This window comes from Coniophora puteana (genome assembly GCF_000271625.1).
Source record: "Coniophora puteana RWD-64-598 SS2 unplaced genomic scaffold CONPUscaffold_8, whole genome shotgun sequence".
NCBI classification, from domain to species: Eukaryota; Fungi; Basidiomycota; class Agaricomycetes; order Boletales; family Coniophoraceae; genus Coniophora; species Coniophora puteana.
In genome coordinates this window covers 1,249,328-1,272,438 of record NW_006913060.1, presented here as the reverse complement: position 1 = coordinate 1,272,438, position 23,111 = coordinate 1,249,328, and the positions used below count along the sequence as shown (strand labels likewise).

General features: G+C 53.0%; 9 protein-coding genes and 1 non-coding gene across 10 annotated transcripts; 9 read left to right on the top strand and 1 right to left on the bottom strand.

The window, feature by feature from the left end:
* Positions 1-206: 206 nt before the first annotated feature.
* CONPUDRAFT_58584 (uncharacterized protein) lies at positions 207-679 on the top strand (the record flags this gene model as incomplete). Its single annotated transcript, XM_007771577.1, has 3 exons — positions 207-384; positions 437-561; positions 620-679. Coding segments are annotated over 3 exons (363 nt in total), but the record flags the coding sequence as incomplete, so codon positions are not given.
* A 691-nt stretch (positions 680-1,370) lies between these two features.
* Positions 1,371-2,024, top strand: CONPUDRAFT_83120 (uncharacterized protein; the record flags this gene model as incomplete). The annotated part of the gene is made up of 2 exons (XM_007772000.1): positions 1,371-1,892; positions 1,943-2,024. A coding segment is annotated over exon 1 (290 nt), but the record flags the coding sequence as incomplete, so codon positions are not given.
* A 1,499-nt stretch (positions 2,025-3,523) lies between these two features.
* Positions 3,524-4,832, top strand: CONPUDRAFT_83117 (uncharacterized protein; the record flags this gene model as incomplete). Its single annotated transcript, XM_007771999.1, has 3 exons — positions 3,524-3,799; positions 3,861-4,028; positions 4,084-4,832. A coding segment is annotated over exon 3 (346 nt), but the record flags the coding sequence as incomplete, so codon positions are not given.
* A 407-nt stretch (positions 4,833-5,239) lies between these two features.
* CONPUDRAFT_t72 lies at positions 5,240-5,311 on the top strand. Its single transcript has one exon. It is a non-coding gene; the product is annotated as a tRNA-Arg (tRNA).
* A 572-nt stretch (positions 5,312-5,883) lies between these two features.
* On the top strand, positions 5,884-7,759 carry CONPUDRAFT_155251 (GDP-mannose 4,6-dehydratase; the record flags this gene model as incomplete). Its single annotated transcript, XM_007771998.1, has 7 exons — positions 5,884-5,968; positions 6,232-6,259; positions 6,482-6,588; positions 6,678-7,205; positions 7,265-7,400; positions 7,467-7,565; positions 7,624-7,759. The coding sequence occupies 7 exons, from the start codon at positions 5,884-5,886 to the stop codon at positions 7,757-7,759; spliced, it is 1,119 nt and encodes a 372-aa protein (XP_007770188.1).
* Positions 7,760-8,853: 1,094 nt separating this feature from the next.
* On the bottom strand, positions 8,854-10,518 carry CONPUDRAFT_91110 (uncharacterized protein; the record flags this gene model as incomplete). The annotated part of the gene is made up of 5 exons (XM_007771997.1): positions 8,854-9,718; positions 9,779-9,873; positions 9,928-10,041; positions 10,090-10,218; positions 10,273-10,518. The coding sequence occupies 5 exons, from the start codon at positions 10,516-10,518 to the stop codon at positions 8,854-8,856; spliced, it is 1,449 nt and encodes a 482-aa protein (XP_007770187.1).
* A 700-nt stretch (positions 10,519-11,218) lies between these two features.
* On the top strand, positions 11,219-12,779 carry CONPUDRAFT_144982 (uncharacterized protein; the record flags this gene model as incomplete). Its single annotated transcript, XM_007771996.1, has 2 exons — positions 11,219-11,390; positions 11,451-12,779. Exons 1-2 carry the CDS (start codon positions 11,346-11,348, stop codon positions 12,777-12,779), a joined length of 1,374 nt encoding a protein of 457 aa, XP_007770186.1. The 5' UTR covers positions 11,219-11,345.
* Positions 12,780-13,210: 431 nt separating this feature from the next.
* On the top strand, positions 13,211-17,069 carry CONPUDRAFT_144981 (uncharacterized protein; the record flags this gene model as incomplete). The annotated part of the gene is made up of 7 exons (XM_007771995.1): positions 13,211-13,487; positions 13,548-13,719; positions 13,936-14,947; positions 15,129-15,175; positions 15,378-15,400; positions 15,530-15,673; positions 15,714-17,069. Exons 1-7 carry the CDS (start codon positions 13,257-13,259, stop codon positions 17,067-17,069), a joined length of 2,985 nt encoding a protein of 994 aa, XP_007770185.1. The 5' UTR covers positions 13,211-13,256.
* Positions 17,070-18,628: 1,559 nt separating this feature from the next.
* CONPUDRAFT_155248 (uncharacterized protein) lies at positions 18,629-20,393 on the top strand (the record flags this gene model as incomplete). Its single annotated transcript, XM_007771994.1, has 4 exons — positions 18,629-18,709; positions 18,761-19,248; positions 19,315-19,555; positions 19,608-20,393. The coding sequence occupies 4 exons, from the start codon at positions 18,629-18,631 to the stop codon at positions 20,391-20,393; spliced, it is 1,596 nt and encodes a 531-aa protein (XP_007770184.1).
* Positions 20,394-21,455: 1,062 nt separating this feature from the next.
* On the top strand, positions 21,456-22,941 carry CONPUDRAFT_126311 (Aldo keto reductase). The gene is made up of 4 exons (XM_007771993.1): positions 21,456-22,064; positions 22,137-22,423; positions 22,499-22,619; positions 22,721-22,941. The coding sequence occupies exons 1-4, from the start codon at positions 21,486-21,488 to the stop codon at positions 22,745-22,747; spliced, it is 1,014 nt and encodes a 337-aa protein (XP_007770183.1). The 5' UTR covers positions 21,456-21,485; the 3' UTR covers positions 22,748-22,941.
* Positions 22,942-23,111: the final 170 nt, after the last annotated feature.

Below are 23,111 nucleotides of genomic sequence, written 5' to 3'. Positions count from 1 at the left end.
CCGCTATTCAAAGTAACGGCACCACAGCTCGAGATTCGCTGGGCACTCCCTGGAACAGTCGAGACGTTTTTGAAAATGGAGCCTACAATCATGAGCCTCTGGATCTTCGGTACACGGCTCGGGCTTGTATTTGACGAACAAAGTCAAGTGAACAAGGTTGGGGTGCGCGGCTTTCCCTTCATCATCGCATTGTTGCTCATTTATGCTCTCAGACCGCGCACGGTGGTCTTATCATATCCTTAACGGACACCCTGGGATCTCTCGCCGTCGCATCGGGAGCTCAGTACGTGACCGATGTTTCGACAGACATAGGAGCTTCATTCATCAAACCTGCTGGGAGAGCCGGTGACGTTCTACATGCGAGGGCTACAGTCACTGCAACGGGTGCGTTATCGTAGATAAAGCGCATGCAAATAGTCACTAATCGTCCCCAAAGGCAAGTCCCTTGCACATACGCGTGTCGACTTCACGAGTCCTACGGGAGATCTTGTCGCCTACGGACGTGCGTCCTTTTGCTCCTTTTCTCACACAAAATACGTTGCCAAGCCGTCTTTGGATTCTGTGAGTCCATCTCTGAACAAACTTTGACATACCCTTCACTAACGCGTATCCCGTGTAGAACAATTTCAAGTTCTCCGAGGACGGAGAAACTGTAAGAAAAGGCAAAAATATAGACTGAACTGTCTATTGATTGTCGAGTTCGAAATATAGACCAATACGTCATCCTCGTCTGCTGCTCGACCATGTCGCTTTCGTTAAGCTTCATGAGTACAAACGTCGCTACCTGCGTGTACAATTGCGCCCAAGGACTCGATAGTGATTCTATATGGCTTCGCGCGGCTGATGTTCTTGCCGCCGCCCGTCTCGTGTCACTGACAGCGTGCGCAGATATTGTCAGTTTCTCCGAGGACGACGAAATTCTCATAAAAGGCAAAGCTGCAGATCGAATTGCTCATCTTAGGTCGAGTTTGAAACATAGAGCAATGTGTCATCCTCATCCTCCGCGGGGTCATGCCGACTTTCGTCAAGCTCGCCATGACAGATGTCGCTGCGTACGGTCGCAGTCTCTAATCTGACGATGGTTCTACTTGGCGTCGCGTGACAAACACGCCTCCGCTTACTACGTTGCCAAGTTACGTCTCGACGCGTCAGTGATCGGTGGGGATTGCGACGCTTCCACCCCGACCATCCTTCTAACGAAGAGACGTCGTGTTGAAAAGAGGGCGGCGTAGTTGGCTGAGACTTGTATCAGGCTGCCTATATGCAATCTGAGCGAATTGGGATGGTTCACCACGGCGATCGAGCGCGAACATTAGGTGAGTTCCCAATCTAGACATATTCCAGCTGGATTCTAAAGCTCTCCGCGGCAGGTCTCGACCCAGAAGTTCTAACATGGACCAAAGTCAGCCTCTTCCTCCTCGGCCCGCCTCACCAAATAGTGCCAAAGTATTGAACTCCAGATGTATAAAGGATGGCACGCTGAATGCCTTCCTTCCTCATCGTAAACATATCACATCGCAACAAACATTCAACAATGAACTTCATCGTCTATGTCTCTGCAGCCATCCGTGCCCTCCACGCATTCTATGCGCTGGCTGGGTCCGGTACGCTGACATCCTCCGGACTACTCGGGCTCCCCGGTGGTCCGCTGCTCTCCAACGCGCTCGCCGAGCTTGGTCCTCAGCTCGGCATCCGCACGCTCCCTCACGTCTTCGGCCAGCACATCGCCCAAGGGATCAAGAGCATCGCCGACGTCGTCTCACTTCGACTGTCGGCGGTCGTCATCGCTTTACCCTCGGTCCTCAACGATACGCTGTCTCATGAAGACGGTGCCCTCGCGTCTGAAGATCAGTTAAGCCCCGACCTCATACCCGGTCTGACGCCCGATAATGGTAACGTCGTTCGTCTCTTCCTACGGCATGTAGCCAACGTCTACTATCAGTCATCCTCTGGACGTCGTCTAACGAGACGTTCGAAGAGTCTCTGCAAACCTCCTGGTCCACCTCCGACACGCCTTCCATCGCCCCGCTCCCCGTCTGCGGGTTCAAAGGTATCGAACTCCTCACCTTAACGGAAGTGTGCTCGGTGGACTACCAGCCCACGTCGGTCGATCAAGCTCTTGAGTCCACGCATTCCGTCACTCTGCTTCTCACCTGCGAGTTCAAGCTCCCCGAACTCTCTAAGTTGGACGTGTGCTCGGCGGCCGACCAGCTCACTTCGGACGAGCAAGCTCTCGGATCCACGCCTTCTGCTACTCCACTTCCCACCTGCGAGTTAAAAGCCTTCAGACTCGAGCCACCGGAATCGTGCACAGCAGGCGACCAGCCCACGTCAGTCGACATCTTCAGACCCCAGGATCTGGCCAACATCTCCTTTAAGGCTCGATTCGCACGTTCAGACACTCAGGATTTCAAGGCATGGCTTTTACGGCTTCTCCCCTACGTCTATTGCCCCACAATGCCGCGCCTATTCAAATTTGTTGTCGTCTCCATCATTCTCTGGAACTTCAGGGTAAGCACCTTGAATCACTCCGAGTGACGTCAGTTCATCACTTTTCTAGGGTCGCTTGTATGAACGCAAGCCTCGTCACGTCTACGTCTCCCTCGATCACCATCTTCTCGACAACGTCCTTCTTGTCAACCTCTCGCCTCCCGAAATGCACGGCCCCATTGTTCTCGACATCTCACTCGCGTCCAGCACTTGGCTCCCATCTGTTCCATCCACCCTTCTCCCTCTCCTCCCCTCAAAGAAAGGAAATGAGCATGCTTTGCTCACGGTACTGCCGTTGAACAACGGCGAGGAAGATTTTGGACATGCAGCCAGCGCACCGGTCCCCGCTCCCGACGCGGGCGAAGAATTCGAGCACACCATCCACACGGCCCAGCCACCAGCCAACAACGAGGAGCCCATCGGGTATACAACAAGAATCCAACTCCCTCTCATCCGACTCGGGAAAGGAACTGAGTATAATTTGCTCGAAGTACTGCCGCTTGTCAACAACGAGGAAGATTTGACTCTCGCTGCCAACACCCCTCTCCCTGCTCCGGACGCTGAAGAAGAACTCGAGCATGCTTTGCTCGTGGCTCTGCCACCGGTCGACGATGACGAGCTTGTCGAACATGCAGCAAGCATTCCCCTTCCCCCCGTCGACGCTGATGAAGTCCTCGGGCACGCTTTGCTCGAGCCGCTGCCTCCAGTTGACGACGACGAAGTTTTCGATCACGCCATCGCCACGCCGCTCCCCGCCCCCGATGCGAACGAAGTATTCGAACTCGCTGAGCTCGAGCCATCGCCACCAGCAAACGACGAGGAGGTCGTCGGGTACACAGTAAACAATGATCTCCCTCCCATCCGACTTGGGAAAGGAACTGAGCACAGTTTGCTCACGGTACTGCCGCTTGTCGACAACGAGGAAGATTTCGTTCTTGTTATTAATATCCCGACCCCCACTCCCGACGTGGATGAAGCACTCGGACACACCGAAATCGTGCCATTGCCACGAGCCAATGACGAGGAGCTCATTGGGTACACAACAAAAACCCATCTCCCTCCCATCCGACTCGAGAAAGGAACTGAGCACAATTTGCTCACAGTACTGCCGCTTGTCGACAACGAGGAAGATCCTGTTCCTGCTATCAAGATCCCGACCCACGCTCCAGACGCAGACGAGTTGTTCGAGGACGCTGTGCTCATGCCATTGGCACCGGCCACTGACGATGAGGTCAACACTGCTTGTAAGAGAAAGAATCAGCTGAAGAGGCATAGGAAGCGAGTACGGGAAGCAACTGAGTCGGAGAAGGTAATTTGTGCTTCACTTTGAACATATTTTGTTGTCCATGTTGTTGACTTTTGGTTTTCAGGTGGCTGTCCTTGCTTTATCGTTGGCGGAGATTGGCTCCTTCCTCCCCATCGAACCTCAAGTCAGCAATTGCGAACCTCCCATCGCTTCTTTGGGCGTTGACGTTTCCGCGCCCGGACTTGACTCTTTTCTGGGCAAGAAGAAGTACTGGCGAGAGCGGTATGACAAGGTACGCACCTCCCCTTTCTCCTGAGTGACGCAAACTTACGGTTCCTTGATTACAGGAGCCCCCTGCGCAATCAGATGACTTTTGTCGTCCCTCAATCGATGCGCTCCTACTCGCCGGCCCTCGAGCCGTCTCTTCCGATGAAGCGTGCACCGACCAACGCTTCCATCTTGATCTCGCGGCGCACGACCCAAGTTTCCTCGCGCTCTTGATCTCAGTCCGTGGTCGATTCCCGCTTCCAGACAATGCGGAGATGACGATTCCATGTTGCTCCGCTGCCAAGCCGGAGCCGATCTCTCAAGATGTCCCGGAGCTCACGCTCGAGCTGCTCCTCGAGGAGGGTCCAGAGGCGTTCCTCCACGTCTTCGCACCGAACTCACCTGTCGTGATGCGTACCAAGGCTCAGAAGCGCGCCGACCTCAGGCAGCGTCAACGCGAGGAGGCCTCGAAAGCCACGCCGACAGCCAACGCTGCCGCAGCCAGTCCATTCACCGTGCTCGAGGCTGAAGAGGGTCTTGACCGGGCCACCGAGCTCAACGCTGCCGACGCCCTCCAAACCTCTCACCCAATCGACGCGGACGCATCTTCCCAGAATCTAACTGCTACCCAGCAGAGGAACCAGCGGCGACGCAACAAGGAGCGCGCCGAACGTCACGCAGAGGACACCCAGTCATCCGAGGGGTCTTCCTCTCCGTCTCAGTCGTCGAACAAGAAGGCCAAAAAGAAGAGCGGCGGCAAGAAGAAGCCCGGGAGCACGCGATCGGTGTATGGGATTCATCTCCAACCCCAGTAGCCATCTACTGGACGAAACCTTGAGGTCTCACTCTGGCGACGTGATCAACATGGACTTCTGCATTTGTGCTGATTGACTGTTCAATCTCTCAAGTCTTCAAATCCTACTCCGTGCCTTCAACTGACCAACCGACGCTCAACCTGCTGACGACGAGGTGCTTTGACGCGGACGAGTGCGCCGCAACAAGGGTGGTACAGAGGGGGAGCTCTGAGTCTCGTAAAGTAGGATTTCATTCTTGCTTGGCTACGATTTGTACTTGCCTGTAGTCTCAAATGAGAAGTACATGCATTTCCTGAATGTTCGGTGCGCGTGCCTATAAACTTACCTGCCATACAAAACACGCGTGAATCTAGCTCTGCTGCGCACAACGATTTCGGCGCTTGTTGCAACTGATAAAAGGATATGGTGCCTGTTCATTCACGCCGCCGTAGCACAATGGCAGTGCGTTGCCTTCCTAAGGCAAAGGTTGTGGGTTCGACCCCCATCGTCGGTATTGGCTACCTTCTTTTTTCCCCTGCTGCAGAACGTTTATCTTCGGATGCTTTCACCAACTGAGAGATCTGCCGCGGCTTTGAGGCCGTCGTGAGCTTGCAGATCGGATGCGCAGTCTGCGGTCATCGTATGTATGCCCATGGGTCATGCCAGTGCGAGTCTGTGTAAGTTGATGTTGGTGAAACCTGAAATGCTGGAGATCATACACCGAACTTTTGCCCTGCTCTGCGGTAGACTGCCAGCAAATGGGTTCAGTGAGTACAGCAACTTGGCCAGGCGCGTCGGACATCTTGACTATTAGCCGCGCACGCGATCGCGACATCTCCAACAAAGCTGCTCGCTAAACACGAAGCGCAGCAGTTGCATACAACCATCCATCTTCTCGGCCCCACCATAGCCTCTTCCCACTTATAAGAGGTAAGCTGATGTCGTGTCCATAGCTGGCGTATTTTCTCCCTCCCCTCCTTCCCCATACTCACCTCGATCGATCAGGATTCCATATCCCAGAGCTCCAGGTTGTCGCCTTATCATACGCACATCGCCACGACTCAAAGCACGACACTTCCCTGAACCATGTCCGAAACTCCCGTCCCGTTCATCAAACTCGACCTCCCCTCACCTGAGGAGTTCAGGAAGCGCAAGGTCGCGCTCATCACTGGTGAGTGACCTGTCTCACTTTAAACACGTTTCCGCGTCTTCTACTTTGCGAGCTTGCGTGATTTGTTGGATGCCACGTACATGCGCTCGCCATTGATTGCAGTGTTGTGCTCCCTTTTTCCGCACCTTGTGTTTGCTACGTCCCTGTGAATCTGAGCTTACTTGCTTTCTTGTTCTCGTTATACGCCGGATGCTCCATGCTTTCGCTCGTACACCTACCTCCCATGCCTTGATCTACCTCGCAACCCTCCATCACTCGTATAGGTATCACCGGCCAGGATGGATCCTACCTGTGAGTACTTTGTCCCCTTCATCTTGCTTCCTGTGCACGCCCTCTTTCATCATCTCCACCGGCGAACAAGCGTGCAGCCGCAGATCCCTGTTTCATCTTTCCCATACCCCACGCGTTGATTGAGCGTGTTCGCCGAGAAAGCGGCCTCGTGCTTACGCTTATCTTTGTCGCATCTCAACCCCTGTCCGAGCATCGCACTGATCATAACGCACCTTCCACCAGTACCGAGTTGTTGCTCGAGAAGGGCTATACCGTGCACGGCATCATCCGTCGCTCGTCCAGCTTCAACACGAACCGTCTCACGCACCTCTACGCCGATCAACACGAGCGTATGTTCTCTTCGTACTTCTATTGATCGCTCCACAACCCTGTTCTGTTTGTTCCCTGCTGATACTCACGCGATGCTCCACACCCGCAGGCCCCAACAAGTTTCACCTGCACTACGGCGACCTGACAGACAGCACCAACCTCGTGTACGTCCTCGCGCAGGTGCAGCCAACGGAGGTGTACAACCTCGGCGCGCAGTCGCACGTCAAGGTCTCCTTCTCGCTCGCCGAGTACACCGCCGACGTCGACGCGCTCGGCACGCTCCGCCTGCTCGACGCGATCCGCACCGTCGGGCTCGCCGCGCACACGCGCTTCTACCAGGCGTCGACGTCCGAGCTGTACGGCCTGATCCAGTCGCGCGTGCAGGACGAGAGCACGCCGTTCTACCCGCGCTCGCCGTACGGCGTCGCGAAGCTGTACGGGTACTGGATCACGGTCAATTACCGCGAGGCGTACAACATGTACTCGTGCAACGGCGTGCTGTTTAACCACGAGAGCCCGCGCCGTGGGCGGACGTTCGTGACGAGGAAGATCACGCGTGCGGTTGCGGATATCCATCTGGGCAAGCAGAGCTGCCTCTACCTGGGTAACTTGGACGCGTCGCGTGACTGGGGTCATGGTGAGTATTATCGTTGCATCGGGCACAGTGGGCCAAGAACTGATGGCTGCTGTTTACAGCCAAGGACTACGTCGAGGGCATGTGGCTCATGCTCCAGCAGGAAAAGCCCGACGACTTTGTCCTCGCCACTGGCGAAACCCATAGCGTCCGCGAGTTCGTCGAGAAGTCCTTCAAGGAAGTCGGCGTCACCGTCGAGTAAGCGTTTCATCTCCACTACACATACCCGCAAAGCCATGTTATTGACGCTACAATGCTGTTTAGATGGCGCGGAGAGGGTGTCAATGAGGAGGGCTTCAGCAAAGAGACTGGCAAGGCTGTCGTCAAGGTCGACCCGCAGTACTTCCGTCCCGCTGAAGTCGAGTACGTCTTTCTTTCGCATGCCTAATTTCACTATCTAGTACCAACACGACTTCTTCAGGCTCTTGCACGGTAACCCGGCTAAGGCCTCTCGCCTGCTTGGCTGGCAGCGCCGCGTGACGTTCGATGCGCTCGTGAAGGAGATGGTCCAGGCCGACATCCAGGCGTCGGCAAACCCGATCGAGGACCAGAACTAAAAGCACTTCTTTGCTAACGTAGGCGGATAGTTTTAACCTAACGATGTTTCGGTTTTGAGGATGGATGTAGGATTTTTGTGCAGTAAAATCGATACTATAACGGATTGCCTCTTGATCGTGGTTTTCATTCATCGCCCTGCGTGTTGCTCGTAAACGTACGCTTCAACAGAGGCAGTACTGGGGCAGCTCAAACTGTGAATGCGAGAATGACGTACTGACTCAACATAAAATACTATGAAGCGAGGGCAACCATCAGGAGGTCGCAGCTTATGATGCACCAAAATCTTCTGATCATCGTTGTTGCTCCTATATCTTATCGCAACACCAGAGCATTCGTGCGGAGTGCATGCATCATTTCAGCAAAGTACAAGCAATTCATTTTATTCTTCGTCGTCTGCTTATAAGTTCGAGTAGGCTCCCTCCCCTCCTTCCCCCTCTACATCTTATCTTCGAGGGTTCACGGCGTTAGGCGGATCTGTTCACAGCCGCATATAGGGGGATCATATCTTGCCAAGATTACGTGCGCGCGACCACGCAGACACGCAAGGAAGGCCTAATCAGAGGCTTATTCTGCGAGGGTAAAGGGAGGACGTAATTAGCTCGTGTGCCCAAGTGGTACGGATGGGAAAGGGGGGATACGCACTGGAACGGGCTCTCATCTTTCGGCGTTTGCGTCTGAGTCTGCGGGAGCGCTTCTTCTTCCACTTCTCTCTCATGGCTGGACAACGGTTGAATGTTTCGTGAGCATTACTACCAGCGGTTGGACGAAGGGACAAGGCTTACCTGTACAAGTGACGTGCTGGAGAGAGATAGGGACCGCCCTTAGTGCAGGCGCGGGGTATATTGGGGGTGGCTGCGATGTCCTGTATAGTCTTAGTCAGCCGCTTTCTCACGCGCCCAAGGCGGATGACGTCATACCGTCCGTATGTATGACGGTGTGTAGATGGTCACTTGAATATGTTGGCGACTTGAGAACATCGCAATATTTGAAGACACAGCACATGCGTTCAAACGACAGGATGTATATCTAATGATACACGTATATGTTTACACGACATTTCCAGCATTTGGTCCCTACCCCCAGCTGGAGCTGCTTACCAGCCTTTCCAGGGCACCCAAACGTCCACCACTTTCTCTTCCAAGTCCTCAGGTGCACGTTCCGACGAATCCACGATATAGTACCACGGGTACCCAGCGCAGATCAAGCATGCATGCTGACCCACAACCTCGACGACATCTCCAATCTTCAGCTTTCCCTTCTCCCTCTCCGCATCGTTAGCGGCGGGCAGCTCAGTGAGCACCCCGTGCTCCTGCGAAATCCGCCCGAGTCGCCACTGCCCCTTCACCTCCGCGCGCCTCTCCGGACTTGCACCCACTACACCCACGACCTCCCCGAACCCGGGCGTCTTCCCGGTGTCCTTGCTTACGCCGAGAGCGCCGATATCGCACATAGCCTCGTCGAGGCCATCGGGGCCACGTGCGGGGTAATAGCTCACGACGGTGCCAAGCACGCGCTGCGCAATGTTTTGTTCGCCAACGAGCGTGGTGTAGAGCTGCTGCACGTCCAGGAGAGGGTAGTTCCCTGCATGCAACTCTAGTGACCCGAGTAGGACCTGCGCTACGCGAGCTTTAAAGTCCGCGGATGCGCTGTGCGCGGCGGGCGTCGAGCCCACTGAGAGAACCCAGCCTGTCCCTCCGGCACCGTTGGCGTTAATCCCTGTAGCAGCAGACGAAGCGAGAGAAGGCTGATCCTTGAGAAGGTCGAGGGCGATGCGAGCTGCGCGCTGGACGACGTCGACTTCGCCACCCAGGATGGCTTCGCAATCGGGGAGGTTTGTCGCGAAGTAGGAGTTGCCAGCGTGCGAGTAAAAGCCGAAGAGGCTCACTGCGGGAGATGCGAACAACACTGAGAGGAATTCCCGGAAAGCGGGAATGGGGTCGGGAGGGATGCCAGCGCGACTATATCGAACAGCATGTCAGTGTCTGCGTATGCATTATGATAGAGCTGATGGTGCGTACTTTTGGCCACCATTGATCTTCACGAACACTGACCACCTCTTTGCTTCCCTGCCAGCTGCCACTTCGGCCTTGTTGAATGCTTCCAGGAAGCGTATCTGGCCAGTCGTCAGTCAAGTAATAATATGGACATAGAACTTCAAGTCGTGTACCTGCTCAGAATGATCTACGAAGAGTCTTAACGTGCCACCGTGTGCTTCCATCTCCTTCCGCAGAACCGCGAGGTCCGCAATCTTGTTACCTGCAACCGGTAGACCGTACAGCAGCTATAAATGCATCAGTATGAACTCATCGTTGGAGTGACAAACACGCACATCTTTGACAACACCCTCCGCGACGAGACCACTCCTCATTACTTCCCAGGCCTCCATGAGCGTTGAGACGATGACACGGTCCGAGCGACCACCATCGTTGACAAGCTGATAGCGAGAGCCCTCCGCTGTCTAGTCCTGCACTCAGTAAATGGATTGACCAGAGGACAGATATGATGCACGAACCTTGTGCGTCTTCAAGTGCGCCCTCAGCACGGCACCCCACTCCTCCGCATTCTTCGTCACCCTCGCACAGTTCGTAGCGAACCTCGCCCGATCGATGACGAGTGCTGGGGTGCGCAGGGACGACAGAGGTTTACCCTTGAACGTAGACACGAGTGCGTCTTTGGCAGGCGTGAGGGACTGAGCATTCGCGAGCGAGGTAGCCTCGAACGAGAAGGGAAGGGTAAACGTTTGCGTTGGGAGCGACATCTTCGTTCGTAGCTAGCTTGTCCTCGCGTGCGATGCGAATACGAATACGAGCAGGAGGTATATCTGCAGCAGTCTGCAGCACGTAGACCATTTATCAGATACTGCACGACCGCGGCGGCCCGCCCGGACAGACGAGACCGGCTCCTACCTTGTGGACGATGACAGGAGACGTCAAGCTCGATCCTTATCGGGGACGACAACTGGCGACGAGTGCTGGAACGGAGAGTCCAGCGTGGGACAGAAGGGGAGAGTTGAGGTCGATAAACCAGGATAAACCCATTGGACGAACCCATGACCACTGAGAGCGAGGGCCGTTCCACATGCTCCTCCGGGTTCGGTGCTGTTCGGTGGTTCAAACGTTCAGGCAGAAGGTGCTATAGCTGGTCGAGGTTACGAACACGGTTTCGGACGCGCGCGTCCGTTTCCGGAACTCCGGTCACCGACGCGCTGTTTACAACATTTCTCGTCTCTGCCCTTTACTGCCCCAGCATTGCATCACCTCTAGTAGGCCCATAGACAACCATCCAGGTATGCACCACATCCGTTTCATCGCGGAAGATTACTCAGCTCACTTCGCTTCACCCTCGCGCTTTTGCCATCCTGTGTTACGCGTCTTAATATCAACCAAAGCGCTCACCCCGTTGCTTCCTTCGGCCATGCATCACTGTCTCTCCGTACCAGAGCTTGTATCTACGATATGCTCGAGAGTACTCGAGCTTGAGAAACCAAAAGCTACTCTATCTGCGCTAGCTCGCACCTGCAAAAGCTTCAAAGACCCAGCTTTGGACGCCCTCTACCATGACTTAAGTTCTCTCACCGACATCTTCATGTGTCTACCACAGGATCTTTGGAAAACGGAAGTGCGAGCCACAGTAAGCACTACATACCCCCATTTGAGACGTACTTTCTTAACTTTCACCCTCATTCAACAGAGAAACGGGGGAAAAGAAGTCCGAGTGGAGACGCTCATATTTCAGCGAGCCATGCTGCGCAGCGATTGGCGCATTCTAGAGAGCAATGCAAGCCGAGTTCGAACCTTGATACTCAGGGGTACCAATCAATCTTCTGGAACCGTATCGATCGATCCCGACGCGCTCAACTCCGTATCCTTCTACTGTGGTTCCTTCCTCTTTCCTCAGCTGCGGAAGCTCATTATATCACCGCCGGGGAATTTCATGAAATTTCCTGGCGCGCTGGTCTCTAGGCTGTACTTCGGACCACTCCTTGAAGACGTGGTGCTACAGAATGTCGACAGTAGTGTCTGTCATGACATCGTGGCGGCTAGTCAGGCTTGTCCAATGCTTCGATCGTTAAGAATCTTGTTCACTGTGATTGAGCCGTGCAACCAGCTTCCGGATCTTCTTACGGACGTAGCAGAAAGGCTCCAAAACCTCAAGGCCCTTTCAGTCACGTTTGGGGACTTCACTATCTCGCACCGAAGCATCGTAGCATTGGCGGTGAGCAAAATGCGCTCCCTGGAATCACTCAGGCTGTACCTTGCGAAAGGGATCACACGCGAACGTAATCACGATCCGTTTTCGAATCTTCCTATAGTTTACCTACCGAGGCTCACGCATATGAGTGTTACAGCCTGTCCAACGGATATCGAAGAAACCCTACTTAATTTCAACTTGACCGGTATTACAGCCTTTAGCGCGGGTTTCCAGGGAATCACAGAGGCGGCTGCCGTGGAGAAAGCTGTGTCATCCATAACGATCAAGCTCCCAGAGAAGATCCAGAGTTGGGAGTTAGCATTGACAACTTTTGATTTCCTAGAAAATACGGGCAATAGCTCTCTTGGGTCGCTTTCACGCTTTCGAGACCTTACCAACGTTACTCTCCGCTCTATTAAGACTTCTTTCACAGACGATCAGGTGGCCGCTTTGGTCTTTCCCTGTCTCTGCCAACTCCACCTCTTCGCACAATACAAGTCCTTAGGGCCTCCCATAACATTTCGCGGTGTCGGCTTTATACTACGTAACTGCCCCCGTCTCATATACCTTACCTTAGCCATCAACGCTATGACTCACGTCAACGAGCCGCACAATACGCTGACCTTTGATGCCAACTGCTCCTCCCTCATCTCGTGGAACGTTGCAGGCTCTCGGATTGATGACCCCGAGTTCACTGTTCGGCACGTTGTGAGCCTGATGCCACGCCTGCGTGAGATCGTCACCACTGGAGATGTCAAGGCGATGCGCAAGCTATGGGCAAAAGTCGATGACTTGCTCGATGGTTGGAAGGGTGTATCGATGCGCTGACAACATCACCGCGAGGAAGAGGCATACCAATACACTGACAGGGTTAACAAAGTGTACGATTTGGTCATTGGTATTTCACTATATAGTGCTAATCCGTTCCACCGTTGAAAAACTAAGCATATCTGTTGATACAACTACATATGCAATTGCGTTTTTTGTGTACGGGCAGCAGTCAATGTCGAAACGATGAGCGTTGAGGCCAGTTCGTGTTATTGGGTCCGTGCCGTGCGTCCGCTCCAGCGCCGCTTTTAGCGCGAGCGACGGCAAGCGCGACAGCTGCGCGTAACGCAAATTTTCGCCTCTTGTTGCTGACCATCACCCTAGTGCACTCAACGTAGAACGTTGAAGCTCCGTTGCCTCAGAACGCCCTTCGTGGAGCCTCCCTTCGCGTAGAAGTACAACTTCACCATCTCTACCCCAACAATTCCCGATAATCACATCTATCAAAGGCACCCCACCGGTGACTGCGCGTCAGCCATGCATTCCTGCTTCCAAGTTCCAGAGCTTATCTCCATGATCTGCTCGTTCCTGTCTGGCCCCAAAGACTCAGCGACGTTGGTTGCCCTGGCGAGCACATGTAAGATACTTAGGGACCCGGCACTCGATGCACTCTGGCATGACCTTCGCTCACTTGCTCACCTGGTCATGTGTTTGCCCGAAGACCTTTGGACAACTGTAGAGCGAGAAGTCGAAGGAGCAATGGTTGCGGTAAGCACCTTTTTATATTTCAGAGACGGAGACAAACTAGAATCTGACGCTCGCTCTTAGGACGATGGCAACGCTGCAACCTATCAGATCTTGCATTTTCAACGGGCTATGACACCAAGTGACTGGCGAATCTTGGAGCAGTATGCTCGTCGAGTTCGGAAGTTAGAGATAGCGGGCTCTGGTCACGTTTACGTGGAAGCCGAAACGCTTGCCGCTATCTCGGTTTACTGCGGTAACAACCTTCTGCCAAACGTACAGCATATCCATCTGTCTGCTCACCAGTCTCGCCTTGATTATTCGCTGTCATCTTTGTTTCTTGGGCTGTACTTCGGACCGCGCGTCGTGTGCCTAACTCTGACATCAGTCGAACCTAGGTTTTGGCACTTCATTGTGTCGGCTAGTCGCTCGTGTCCAACACTTGAACATCTTTCCCTCATACCGGCCATAGGTTTTTCTTGCGACGAGCTACCTGAAATTCTCTCAGAAGCAGCCAAAGGGTTTCATAAGCTAAAGGCACTCGAAATCATGTTGCCTTACTCTGATACCACATCGACAACATCCGTCCTTTCGACCTTGGGTACACTGCGATCCCTAAAGAACCTCACATTGCGCATCCAGACTAGTCAAGATCACCACCAAGACTTGTTATCGGGTACTTCTTTGTACCTTTCCGGGTTCACTCGTCTTCACCTTTTTGGGTATCCCGGATTCGTCGGCGATGTCTTGTCTTGCTTTGATCTGACGTCCATTACAACGTTCGGGTCAGGATTTTATGGTCCAGTCAAAGTGTCAGATTCTGACGATGAAGCTGACATCGGAGAGATGGACACAGAAAGACATGACATTCGGGCAGTATTGACGTCTTGTGCAGTGAGGCTGCCGGAGGCACTTCGCCGTATTGAGCTGCACTTCTTTGAAGGTACCAGTCTCCCTAACTCGGACCTAGGGCTCGCTTTGCAGCCGTTTTCGAGGTTTCACGGGCTGACAGAACTCGCACTGGGGGCGCAAACCGCATGTCTCACTGATAACCAGCTGGGTGCATTATCCTTCCCTAATCTTCGCTGGTTGCATTGTCAGTGGTACGGACAGCCACCCAAGGCTACTCTTCGCAGTATCGGCCTCCTTCAGCTCGGCTGTCCCCGACTACAGCAATTACATATGCCCCTCAACCTCCGAGTCACCAACAACACTCTATGCGATACATCTCCTGTGGACATCTGTACCGGCGCCCTCGCCATATTGGATCTTACAGGATCCCTTCTGGACGACCCGGAGTTTGCTGCTCGGCATATTGCTGCGATGGTGCTCAACCTGTCCTTCATCCACTTTAATCATGCTGATCAGGCGATGGCCGAGCGTTGGGTGAAAAGGGTTGCCGCTGCGTACGGGTTCTGGAAGAGGACATTGGCTCGATATCAGCTTGGGGTAAAGAATAAAGTAGGGTCTGGTACGGAGATCAAGTAAGCCTTTGCCGGCTCCGCTAGGAGAACGGGTATCTGGCTGCATGAAAATGCGTACCATTATATATCTGCTATACCTATGTACATTGTCTTTTGTTTTTACTCGCTTATTTTATCCAATTTGGGTGTGCATTCTCGGCCCATTACCTGCCCTTCTCTAGTACTTGTCCGTTTCGTACAGCATGCGGAAAAATGCGACAAATTACATTATACCTAAATACCACGAATGTTAGTATGTTGCCAACTGACGATCCACGGAATGCGAAGAGGAGACGAGCCAAGCTCGACACATCGGTTTAGAGAAGCGTTGCCTTCTTGATGGTGAACTCGTGTACCTGCTTCTGCTCAACGTGGCAGTGTGGGCGCTAACTTAAACGCGACCCTTTGCCCTTGCCCTCAGCGGACTCATTCCTTCACTACCACTATCCAGTCTCCGCAGGACAGGACTGGTTGGTAAGTCGTATTGGCCATTCCAATTGATTCGATGATCTTAAGCTGAACCTCTTCATCTCGCAGTAATAAGACATGCATCCCTCTCTCGAAATCTCATCGATCATTTGTTCGTTCCTGGCCGGCTCAAAGTCTAAGAAAACCCTGTCATCACTCGCCAGAACATGCAAGGACCTGAAAGAACCAGCGCTGGATGCGATATATTATGAAGTGAACCTTGTCGAAGCTGTTATGTGCCTCCCTCGAGATGCGTGGACGACAGAACAGAGGCAAACGGTAAGCTAGCAACTACATTGTGCAGCGATGCGGTTTATAGTCCATATGCATGAACAGCCTCGAAGAAAAGCAGGAAACCAGTCTCAAAAGACGCTTTGTCTCCAGCGTTCGATCATGCCTAGTGACTGGCACATCCTGGAAGAGTACACCAATCGTGTACGAAGTCTATATATATATGGTTTCTTCGAGCTCTGGCACTCGTCTCGCAGACGCCGTGGCACCTGAATTTCTTGGTGCCATATCCGTCTACTGTGGACCAACTCTATTTCCACAGCTCAGAAAGCTCTGGTTTTATGGTGACCAGCATGGTCAAATTGATCGGGCCTTTTCCTCATTTCCGAGGCTGCTACTTGAACCACGTCTCGGCAACCTGGAGATTCATAATCTAAACCAAAATTCCCTACATGTCCTCAAAGTACTTTATGAGACCAATCAGAAACTTCAATCCCTTTCTATGATTGAGGTCTTCGTGGATAATATCATGCTGCCGGTATTTCTACTGCAAGTAGCGGAAAACATGAAGAATCTCAAGGCACTCACCTTCTCCCTGCCCCATGTCGGTGTCTCCACGAGAGCGGAACTTTTGTACACTATCGGACAGTTCAAATCCCTCCGAAGTCTCGACCTGCTCTCTCCTGCCCGAGGTATCACTCAGCCCCATGACTTTACAGTATCTTCCGCCATTTCGCTTCCCAATCTATCCCACATTGGTCTAAGGGCGCGAAACTGGGCATTATTGATGAACTGTTTTGACATAAAAACCATCCAATCATTCTCTGTAACAGCATATGACCCTCCAGACGGTAATGGGAACCTGGTTTTCACGACATTGGGAAATAGGTTTCCTGGATCAACTCGGGATATTCGCATAAGCCTATCGGGCTGTACGAAGTTGGATATCGCTGCCTTGCAAATGCTTGTCAAATTCCGTGACTTGACTATTCTTGATGTCAATCTCAAGAACACAACTTTTGTTCTCGCCAACGATGATCTGCGCTTGTTGGCTATGGCTGTTCCCCACCTCCTTCGCCTCGGTTTCCGCTTATTTCCTCAGGATCCTAGAGTTACCCTTCGAGGCATCGGGCTCTTACTACAAAGCTGTACCAAGTTGAAGCATATAGACCTCGCTGTGGATCTCAAAGTCGCCAACAACGTATCGATCGATATCTTGCCCGTGAATGTCTGCAGTATGACACTCATCTCGTGGAACGTCAGAGGCTCGTTGATAGACGACCCCGAATTTGCTGCACTGCAACTATCTGCCATGATGCCGTATCTGACCGAAATTAGGGATTGGGACAATCGTCAGGCGTGGAAGAAGGTGGAAAGCTTGCTTGCCTTTTTCAGGGGCGCCTTTTGGCGCCACCAGCAAGCCATCCAAAGTAGCGCGTCATGACTGCGGAGTAGGTTCGCGGGTTTATTGAGTTGCCAGCTTTGCACTTATATTCGTACTTCCGATCAGACAAATTACCCTCAAGTTGGTATGAGAACGCACTTTACCGTAGTTTCTCTATCGGAACGATTGTAACACTTCCAGTAAAATGACATTTCCGTTCGTCAGGATAAGGGTCTACGACCTTGGAAGATTGCTGCATGTTGGCATCGACAATATGAGGAAGGCACTGTTGTTAATCTCCGTTGGCTAAAGGTAAGGACGTACCAAGACCAGCCATTCTGTTTCCACCACCTATTGTCTAGAGGGTTGGCTTGGCGAATCTATAAGGTCACCGTACCATGAGAGCTTCATGAGCGCACTCGGCTATGATTGCCGCTGGGCGCGGAGATGATCTGCTGTTTTCTTCAGATATACTGCTGTACGGTGATAACCAGTTCTCTTTTACGTACCGTTTCCACTGCCTTGCTGAGTGCACTTGAGACTTGATTGTCAGTACTAAAAATACGGCCTAACCCATTATATGTTCATAAGCTCAAACACTTCAGTATTGTGAGTGCTAGGATTAAACAGGGATAACCTGACGACACTGAAGCTAGGAAGCGTAGTTTCGTCATGGACAGCAGACGGTGCATTGATTACCAGAGACGAGGCGATGGTCTATATTTATGCGATGTCGAGGGAGTTAGTGCTTCTGGGATGTGTAGAAGAACTTCTAAGAATGATGTGCAATGGAAAGCCAAACCTGGAAGCCAATCAGGGCAAAGAGTTACCAGAGGTGTTGCGGGAAGAACCAAGCAGGGGCGTTCCGGCGCAGTCGCACGACGAGCCAACTGCGGCCAAATACTGATAGTCCTCTCTTTCTGCCATGGCCAAGCTTCTTTCATCCCATGGTCAGAGCAGCAATTCTTAACTCGTGATACGTTTTCACCGACTCACCGAGGGATGTACGGTGATACCCGAATCCAACATGAAGGGCAGCAGGTAGCTATCACCTTCAAGCAGCCTTCAAGTTGCCGCCACCATTTGTGGCTTGAAACGAGACTCGTAGCTGACCCGCGTCGGTAGATAAGCCATATGTTTCACCTGCCTGTTTGGTATTTGTCAGAGCTTTTGACTAGGACTTCAAGGGCCTTTCCACGTCACCTTACGGCGCTCGGTGCGGATGATGCAAAGTGCAGACAAAGAGCTTGCAGAGCATCGTGTCGCAGCGTGGGAAATGTATTATCCGACTCCGCGTGGGGCACGAAATTAGATTTCCTCCGAGGACACCTGCACGAAACCTGCACTCAGCGCAAGGAGGAAGGCCCACAGTCATGCGAGCGTCCGCACCGTTCTATTCCATTTCCCACCGTTGAAACTTTGCCAGCATGATAACGCACTGTCCCCGGTGGGATAGTATATAAAGCCGCAGTGCGAATCTTTGGGACCGAATCGCGCCGAACCTGCCCCCAGCCCTCTCCAAGTTCATCGAATATCACACTCGAGATTTCGCTTCCGAACAGGGGTTTTGGACTCAACCTCCGATTGCGCTCGACCATCGCATCCTTCACACATCCACTATGCTTGATCGTTTGCCTTTCGACGTTCTCTTCAGCGTGCTGGAGCATCTGGAGGTTCAGGACTTAGTGCGCGCTTCTCAGGTCCGTCGTTCTGATCTACTCGGAGGGGATGTATACTCACCAACACCTCAGGTCTCTCATTACTTCTCCGCCGCCCTCCAGTACCGCACCGTCTGGAAGGCCGCATACACTCACACGACACTCGCCCGTCCACCCGGCCCGTGCATCGGACAGTCGCTCCACGACTTCCGCTCTACCCTATGCACAAGTGCCAGAGTCGAAAGGAGCTGGCCGCCCGCTCCTGCTCGACAGAATCCAAGGGTACGATCGGTACCGATCAACTCGAAAAACGTCTTCTGCGGGGTTATCTCTGGCCGTTGGATGCTCGTCGCCGACAGAGACAGGATTAACTGTTACGATCATGAGATGAAGCCCGCCGGAGGAGGGAGAGGGCCCGTTTACGTGCCTCCACCGGGATGCCAGATCCGGTTCTTCAAGTGCTTTGACGCGAAGGCGGAAGGAGGCGAGCAGGTCGCGTACGCCGTGTGCGAGGAGGTGCTGGATGGCGATCAAGATTGGTTTGGTGGTCAGTGGCCAGGGTTGAATGCTGCTACAAATATGTGCGTCCTTGACTTCCATCGATTCATGCGACTTGCCATGTTAACCTGGTCTGCTGCTACCTTTAGTAAGGTGTTTAGGATACGACCTTCCAAGTCACCAGCAGCATTCCCTATCGTCTTCGAGTCTATCCTTGAGCTGAGAGACGAACATGCTCTACAGGGTTTTAGCGAAGTGACGCTCAAAGGAGACCACCTTCTAATTCGCAAGCACGACGGCGCTGCTACAGGCCAGCAACTGGTGGATGCCGTTTGGGTCATCAATCTGCGTATGCGTCGGGTGTTTAAGCCCTCGTTATCGGAAGGCGATGTGAGTATCACTCTTATCTACCTTTGCATCTACGTCTCATCAGTCCGCGTAGTTTGACACACGATATTCCTCGCTCCGTGTCATTACCAGCTCATCATACCTCCTCGTTATACGTTACCCTCGTATGCGCTCAGGTCACATTATTGACAACGCGGACACCTTCGAGGCGTTCCCATTGCCCAGAGTCGATGATAGCAATCCGTCAGCAGTTCAATTCCTTCGGCCGTCTCATACTGGCCGTCTGAACACCTGGGCATCGTACCACTACCCCAGTATCGATACGATGGACTGGTCAATCGAATACACGGATGCCCGTACACGGGAGACGACGATCGCGTTCCCCGCGATGTTATCCCGCCAGTTACGCATGCTGCGGTTTACTCTCAGCTCTAAGGCCTGTGGTACCGCCGCCGCCTCCGCCGCTATCAGCGACGGAAGCGATCTCGGCTCCATCTCGTTCGCGGCTGACAAGGTCGACGGGTTCCCGACTCTGCCATCGGACTCGAGCTACCGCGTCATGTTCAACCCGACGATGCTCGGTCGCCCGCGCATGCTCGTGTTCGGCTCGAAGCATGCGTCATGCCTAGTCCCGCGGAGCGCACGGCCGTGGCCGACGCAGGTTCTGGAAGGGTACACGCTCGATGTCGATGGTGGGACAGGCGTGAGGGTCGTTGAGAAGGGGGAGAGGGCGAGCTACGAGATCTTGCCTTCGTTTGAGAAGGTGCTCGGGTTCGATGCGACGAGCGGGAGGATGTTCGCGGTGAGCGGGGTGCCGGCGATGGGGACAGGGTTGGTTATTCGGAAGGAGTGGGTCCTTAATGTTGTTGATATTGTTTAGGGTTTGTTTTTGGTGACTTGTACAGTGTTTTGGGTGTGGAAATCCAGTGGTTGGTGGATCCTATTCCACAGCAAATACATTTGCTCGTCAGCTTGAACGGCATGAAGAGCTGACGTATAAAACATATGACCTGAGCATCTGACGAGCAAACTCTACAACCGTCTGGCTACTGGCCTGCACACCTTGCTTATTAGCCAGCAGCAGTCAGCAAGGGGCCTAATGGGCATCCATAGCCAACACTGTTAGAAATGTCTGCAGTTACAGTCAGCATATGTTGCAAATTCGAAGGGGAAGCGCGGCCTTGGTGAGAAAAGGTATGAGTAGCCAAGGTCGGCCGAAATCTAAAGCCTAAGTTCGCGACAGGATGTTCAAATGTCGAACTCGAATAGTGACGTCTCTCACAAAGCATCTCATTGAGCCTGAGACGCAAGGTTTGCATGTGTTTTACTGCAATTCCTGGGAGGTAGTAGTAGACTATCCGTAATGCTGTGCGCTGTAGCTCGATATGCGCCAACTTGATAGGCGCCATTTATCTAGTTTCTCCTAGACAGACGGAGCTACTAAGTTATTAGCTAGTTGGATGATAGTCTAAGTCGATTGAACAACTTGCATTCATCACATCCGCTAAGGACGCGATGTTTGTATGAGTTGATGCGTCTGTCACACGTGTCGCTCGGCCGATGACGCAAACATCTCTGGCAAGTTTCTCCACCGTGGAATTCTTACGGAGCGCGCTCTCGTCATCCACGCCTTTCTTGACCCAGCTTGACCCTGTCTTACCCACCAGGATGGAAAGGATTGATCAGCTGAACAAGGCAAGAATAGATTCATGATGCGGAGTTCCGGTACGCATATCCTTTGGCTTCACTTGAAAGAACCTCGAGTGCTAGTCAACAGCCGGTGGTCCAGGGCACAGGCTGACGAATGCCATCGCAATCAGCGAAGTCTGCACTCGTCATCTGGAAGAGGTTCTCCTCATCATCCGGCTTAGTCACTCGACGCTCGTCATATATACTCGATCCTCTGACTGCCACCCCCACTTATCGCGCTCGCTTCTTGTCTAAGTCGTCACCTTCATCACCCTACTCTACCATGGCAAGCTCAAAGCCGAACTACGGCAGCATCCCCACTCTCAAGCTGAACAGCGATCCTCCGACGTCGGTTCCCTGGATTGGGTTTGGCACAGGCACGGCGTTCTACAACAAGGACAACGAGAAGACCATCGCCTCCGTCCACAACGCGCTCAAGGCTGGGTTCCGCCACCTCGATGGCGCTCAGATGTACAACAACGAGGCAGCGCTTGGCGAGGGTCTCGCGCGTTTCCTCAAGGAGAATGGCTCTGTGGAAAGGAAGGACGTATTCGTCACGACCAAGCTCACCAACATCCAGAACTACGATACCACTGGCAAGACCACCGAGAACGCCGTCACCGCGCTTGACAAGTCTCTCGCACGGCTGCAGCTCGACTACGTCGATCTGTACCTCATTCATATGCCGAAAGCGTATGCCAACACCCCCGGCGTCGACGTCGTATGGAAGGATATGATCAAAACGGTGGAACAGGGAAAGGCAAAAGCGATAGGGGTGTCGAACTTTCAGCAGCGGCATTTGCAGACGATTGTCGATCTCCAGAAGAGCAACGACAAAGTGCTTCTTCCTGTCGTGAACCAGGTGAGTTCCTCGCGCCGTATACTCTCGACACTCGCTACCCTCTCTCTTCCTCTCTGCTGACGCGGTCACTAGATCGAGTATCACGTACACCTGCTAGAGGGCCCAGGCGGTCCTATGACTCAGCTCCTCGAATTCCATGAGAAACATGGCATCGTCACCTCCTCGTATGGCGGCCTTAACCCGCTGTACAAGGAGCCGGGCCAAGTGCCCGCTCGCGACCACCTCAAAGCCGTCCTTCGCAATATCGCCAAGGACGTCGTGCCCGGCTTCGATCCGAGCAAGGACGACCGCGAGACGGAAACGCACCTCAGCCAGGTGCTTACCCTCTGGTCGAAGCAGAAGGGTATTTTGGTTGTAACGTGAGTGCTCTCCCCTATCATTAGCTCTTCGGTTGCGGCAGGGTGCTGAAGCGCTGACGGTCTGGGTGTCTACAGGACGACTGGCGACTATGAGCGCGCCACGAAGTACGTCGACACGGCCAACCTCCCAGCCCTCTCGGCCGAACAGATCAAGAAGATAGACGACGCAGGGAAAGCGTACCCCAAGCGCTATTTTGTGAGTATTTTTCAGTTACATCCTTCTCTTCATTTTCTTTTCACTATTTCCCGCCACTTCTCTTTCCGTGACCTATAGTACTGATGTTCCGTAACCTACAGGAGAGCAATTGGCCATCAAAGGATTAACCAAATGCGTGTTGGAATTGGAAAATCCGCTAGTTGGTCCTGCAGCACACGGGGGATAATCGTTCGAACTTTCGGAGAACAGCGTAGATTGACCAACAATTTGTACGTTTCAGAACATCATGTCAGAGGGTCTACGAATTAGTGCAATGTGCTCGCGCGTTCCCTATGAGAGTGTAGTTGAACATCTGAAAGAGCCAAGCTTTGAGTATCATACTAGCACTCATACAGCTGTAAGTAAAGGAATGAACATACGAGTGGTAGCGACTGTGTGCATCACCATCGCTGCTCTCTCCAGCTACACAGACCTTTGTCCCCTGGGAACCTAAGGTTTATTTCACTTCACCGATGGACTCATTTGAAATTC

What these genes read in the sequence shown, in the direction of transcription:
- CONPUDRAFT_126311 (XM_007771993.1), top strand. Translation starts at nt 21,486, where the DNA reads ATGGCAAGCTCAAAGCCGAACTACGGCAGCATCCCCACTCTCAAGCTG. An exon ending in TTCTTCCTGTCGTGAACCAG is followed by an intron (nt 22,065 to 22,136) that starts GTGAGTTCCTCG and finishes CGCGGTCACTAG; the next exon opens with ATCGAGTATCACGTACACCT. An exon ending in AAGGGTATTTTGGTTGTAAC is followed by an intron (nt 22,424 to 22,498) that starts GTGAGTGCTCTC and finishes GGGTGTCTACAG; the next exon opens with GACGACTGGCGACTATGAGC.